At 38.1% G+C, this 5,019-nt stretch overlaps 1 protein-coding gene across 2 annotated transcripts; it reads left to right on the top strand.

The window, feature by feature from the left end:
• Positions 1-221: 221 nt before the first annotated feature.
• Positions 222-4,723, top strand: LOC149569800 (protein SINE1-like). 2 transcript variants are annotated; one of them, XM_089822523.1, is made up of 3 exons: positions 222-467; positions 1,775-3,507; positions 3,768-4,723. In XM_089822523.1, the coding sequence occupies exons 2-3, from the start codon at positions 1,843-1,845 to the stop codon at positions 4,323-4,325; spliced, it is 2,223 nt and encodes a 740-aa protein (XP_089678649.1). In that variant the 5' UTR covers positions 222-467; positions 1,775-1,842; the 3' UTR covers positions 4,326-4,723. The 2 variants fall into 2 exon arrangements, with proteins under 2 accessions (XP_089678649.1, XP_089678648.1); XM_089822522.1 differs by having other exon boundaries at positions 332-467; positions 3,657-4,723.
• The last annotated feature ends 296 nt before the right edge of the window (positions 4,724-5,019 follow it).

The raw sequence follows: 5,019 nt of genomic DNA, 5'->3' as shown, positions 1-5,019 counted from the left end.
AATTAAAGTTGATTTGTTAATATCTATCCATATTTTTCCCATAATTTTTTAAAAATAAGTACAGTAGTGTAATCTTCCAACTTAATTGAATATTCAAAGATAAAATTTCAAACTCATTGCAAATGCTACCAATAAAAAACAATAAATTCAAATCTGGTTTTGAATTTCAAGCGTACGTCCTATTTCAAATAAAAGGATAGTTCGCAGTGCTGGTGGGTCCTACATCATTTTCAAATGTGCAACGCAGTCTGCTTGGGATTAGAAGAAAACAATGCATAGGGCCCTCCGTATCAAAGTAGACGTTGACATACTTTCAAATTAACAATTCTCCACTAAATCCACCATTCTTATTTCTTGATTTCTTCCTGTTTCCTTCATTCTGTCTGAGAGACTAATGGAAAAGCATGACAATCTGCACTGTCTCTGTTAAATAGCGACTTCTGTTTAAGAGTTTCCAAATCTATCAGGTATGCAAACTCTGCATATTGATTTTTCATACTGTTTTAGCATAATTTGTGGTCTGAATCTATGTGGGACTCCTTTAAGCTCTCTTCTATAAACAGTTCTTCTATAAGCTTTGGAAAAATTGTTCACTATAGACCGATGTCTCAGTAATAAAGATCACAGTTAGTATATTTTTAACTAATAGTAAATGGATCTATGAATATGGAAACTTATCCCCCATTTTGCTCACGGTACTGTGAAGTAGGCTTTCGTTTATTTTTCGTGCATTTCTGAAGTTAGTTGGTTTAATGGCAAAGGCTCGCCTGATGTATGCATTGAGAACACATATTTGGTTAATGTATGCTTGTTATAGGTCATGGTTACAGGAGCAATGAGACAGGTTTCTGTTATATTCCTAGGCTTTGGATTGTTTTATAGATAGGTTCTCTATAAAAGTCCAGATTTCTGATAAGGGTTTCAAAAAGTAATGTCGGATAAATGATTCGCGGCGTTCGTAAAGTGAAGGCTGAAATGGGCGAAAGATGGGTTTTGGTTTAATATGTGGATTTTGGGTGTTGTGCTCTGTTACCTGTGAGGATGTTTTTTGTTATTGACTGTGAGACCACTCATTGCCATTAGACCTAACTGTTACAAGTTCAGGGAAGCTTAACCACCTTGCCTGGATGTATAGGTAAAATGGAAAGGTAGGCTTTGAGGTCACAACCACACCGGATACCAGTTTTAAAGGCTGGGGGGAGATTACTTTTCCATTTACATTGTTGTTTTAAAAGAGGCATACACAAACCCTATCTAGATTTAAACCTATGCTTTCCCAATACACAGAGTCTTCGCCATCAGCCCACCTGAGGATGTTGTAGGATATGGATCAGACTGCCTGCCATCTACTCAATGGCCTCTCAAAAGTGCTGATGGCCCCTGGATGCTTCGTCCCTGAGCCATCAGCCTTCTCAGGTTTTACCATTTCCAGAGAATGGTCGAAACTTTGACATTTATTGTCTATGTTTAAAGTAAGTGTTTATTTTTGCTTTTTAAATCTTTGGGCTATGTAGGCTTCAAGGTTGTTAAGCAGAATGAATATCCTTAAGTTTTTGGCTCGTCTAAGAAGAAGTTCAGCGTAAAACTTGTGTTTCTGTATTGGATAGCTTAAACAACTTTGTAGATGGAAAATCGGAGGAGGCTTTGTGATCTATATACCTGTTGCATGTGTTCTGTTATCTGTATGAATTTGATCTGAAGTATTTTGGACACATGATTAGTAAGTTTATTATTCAATTTATTTTTTCAAATTTGATTTGAGTTTCTGTGGCAGAACAAGTGCTCCCGAACATGGATTCTTCAGAACGCTCCAGACCACACAGCATAATCTCAAGCTATTAGATGTTCAAAAGCTGCGGTCAGAAGATATTTATAACTTTCTCATTTCCTTTTCCTCCCTGTTTTGATTACTTACATTTGGGTCGAATGGGAAAACCAATGAGTCCCCTAAGCCCCCTAGTAAAGCAAGAGCTTGCCAATCTAAATAAGGATCCAGATAGGAGGCGAACATCTATGAATGTTCTCAAAACATATGTGGAGTGTTTAGACACAAAATCCATCCCTCTTTTCTTATCTGAAGTATCAGATTTCAAAAAAAGTAAGGCTTCCCGGCAGTATGCCATATCTCTCTATGAAGTACTGGCCCAAACTCATGGTAAAAATATTGTTCCTCACATTGATAAAATAATGGACGCAGTTGTTAATGCACTGGACTCAAGTGCTGGGTCATTGCCTCTGCAAAAAGCTTGTGCAAGAGTTGTTCTATCCATAGCCAGATATGGCATTGACCCTCTTAGCACAGAGACCCAACGTGAAGATGTTATAAAGGGTTTATGTAGTCCCTTGCTAAATGTACTCATGGGTAAAGGACAGCCATTGGGAGCTGGTGCGGCATTCTGTTTGCAAGCCTTTGTAGAGTCAGATAGTTGGAAATTTGCTTCAACTGACAGTGTGAATGAGTTTTGGACCAGAGTAATAGGTGCACTTAATGAGAAAGGAACACAAACAGCAGCCCACATGAGTCTGGTTTGCTCTTTGGTCAAATTGAATAGTCAGATTCTTGAAGCTCACGGGAGTGCTTTGATTAAATCAGGGATAAATATATTGGAAGATGGAGTCAGCAATGAGAGCTGGCAGCAGTGTGTGGATGCCCTACAGATGATCAACAGCCTATTAAAATCAGTGGACATTGGCATTTTGGGTTATGAACTTCGTAGTATAGTTGATTATTTGGATAAATGTGGTTTGGATAGAGTGCCTTATGTCAGGGATGCAGTTGCTGAAACCCTTGAAACAGCAAAAGCTAAAGTTTCTGAGAAGGACATAACTGATCTTGGCTCCTGCCAAAAAGAAAGAATGCTACCATTCAAGTTATCTCCAAGTCAAAACTTCCAAAGAAGACGGAGCCTATGGTGTGAAACTGATCCTTCATGTGGTTCCTCTAAGACCCCTACATATGGATCTCAGGAATCATATGTTGTCTCCTATACCCCTTCTTCTGTTTCTTCTAGAGGTTCTTTAGATAATGAATTGTGTTCTTCTCCTTCCATGCTATCTGATGCAGGTCAGCAAGATTTCAGAATACCAGAGTATGGTGTAAACAAAATGTGGAAGCAAATGGAGTTTGAGAGTGGGGGTGTTGACATTTCACTGAAGGATGGCATACTATCTATGAAAGCAAGAGAATGCACTGCTCAGTATGGCAGAAATGAAGATCCTAAACAAATTTGGTCACATACTCAGTTTCAGAACCGCCATGAAGACGATCTCAAGGACTCGGAGAGTGTCAGGTCAAGTGATTTTCATGGGTTTGAACAGTACGATGCCATAAATGGAGATGTATTTGCAAATAAAACCTGGAAGCCAACCATAGTTTCTGATGAAAGAGAGCTTGCCCAAAAAAAGGCAGAGAAAAATGTACCATCTCAAAAAAGTTCTTTTCTGAGAAACTCTATTTTCAGCTGGAATAGGCAACCCAATCCTTCGGAGCACACTAATACTAATCAGGTATGATAAAATATTGCTAATCTATGCATACTTCTTTCGCTTTCACTCTTGAATGAAGGGTTTTTGGTTGTGTGTGTGTGTGAGTACATGATGTTCTCAATGCATTTTTTTTGAAATGGCAAAGTCATTGATAGTATCAATACTGCCAGGTGTCAAATTTCCCATTGACAGTTGAGGACTTCAATATTTTTGCTACACCAAAGAAAATCATCAGGTCTTTGCAGCAATCTTCTCCTGACACCGCACGTGTGAAAATGCAGGCTGGCCATAAAGATGACGAGTATGAGACTTCAAGTGAGTCAGGGTGGCCTGAAATGAATGATCATGTCCTAAGCAATGTGGCAGAAGAAGATGCTAATTTTACTCCAAGGTCTGGGGGATTGTTCCCCTATTCTAAAAGTGTAGGTGATAAGGTTTCCAATGGAAACAGTGCCTTAGATGGAAGTACAGAGCAAGGCAGTTCTTTGTGGTCATCAAGTGGTCAACAGAGCAATTCGGAATCTTCTTTTAGTGTTGATGACAAGAAAGAGCTCAAGCTAAAGGGCACTAAGCCAATGAATCATCTTAGACAATATGGTGATGCAATGCTTAGAAGAGAAGGTAACCTGCTATCAGTTTTCAAGTTGGTAGCAAGTTCAAGGTTACCTGCCAAAGTAGAATTGGCAGGCAGTAACTGCATTAGAGGGAAGAAAACAAAGAGCTATATGCAGCTTATTTTGAGAGGATTCTTCTTTCTTGTCATGCTGTTTTTTCCTGTAGCTCTAATGGCTGCCTACCTAGAAAGGCAAGAAGATTACCAGCTCTTGGTGCCTACCTAGAAAGGCTGCAATAGTATGTTGCAGACCATGGCATATGCTATAAGTTTATAACAATGTAGCCTGTGTTTTAGGGGTATGGAAAGTCGATTTGTCTGCTATTTCTGGTTTATTGTATAGAGCAGAAAAAAGATATCGGGTTGCTCATGCCTTGAACAAAGTTAACGTTATTTTAAGTCCGCTGTCTACTTTGTCATTTTCTTTCTTGCTGAAACTGTTCTCATTTCTTGTGAGATCAACAGTAATGCTATATGATATATGATTTCAATCTCATTACTGCAATAGGTTCATTAGATTTTCTTATGTAGAACTGAGATTGTTCGCTCTTGAAAATGCTTAAGGGATACTGTGTAAGTAAACTTTCTTATTCTCTAGAAATTCTTATTTTCTTTCTTATCAAAGAGGTAAGCTTGTCCATCTATGCTGAATCAGTGTGAAGTTTAGCACTGTCCTCTATATCACAAGTTAAAGTTGCATTTCTAATAGCTAAATGTTAAATTTGCAAGGTAGTTAAAAAATACTGTCTATTTTATTAAAAAGCTTTGCTTCAAAACTCTGTTAACTTGTTTATGAACTTTGAAAACATAAATTGGTTTAGGCAGCTGCATACAATTGTTTAAAGCTTTTCAACTCGTCTTCATCTAGAATCTTGATATTTAACATGCTTTTCCATATGATTGGATTGCAAGCAGTTCAT

The sequence above is a fragment of the Cupressus sempervirens genome, chromosome 3 (assembly GCF_028749045.1).
Source record: "Cupressus sempervirens isolate cs-2001-9-10 chromosome 3, ASM2874904v1, whole genome shotgun sequence".
Lineage (NCBI taxonomy): Eukaryota > Viridiplantae > Streptophyta > Pinopsida > Cupressales > Cupressaceae > Cupressus > Cupressus sempervirens.
Note: the sequence above shows the minus strand (reverse complement) of the source record. Positions and strands in the feature narration are given on the sequence as shown.

Coding starts and splice junctions, on each gene's coding strand:
- LOC149569800 (XM_089822522.1), top strand. CDS start 1,843: ATGTTCAAAAGCTGCGGTCAGAAGATATTTATAACTTTCTCATTTCCT. Junction 3,508..3,656: donor AGCACACTAATACTAATCAG/GTATGATAAAAT, acceptor CAATACTGCCAG/GTGTCAAATTTCCCATTGAC.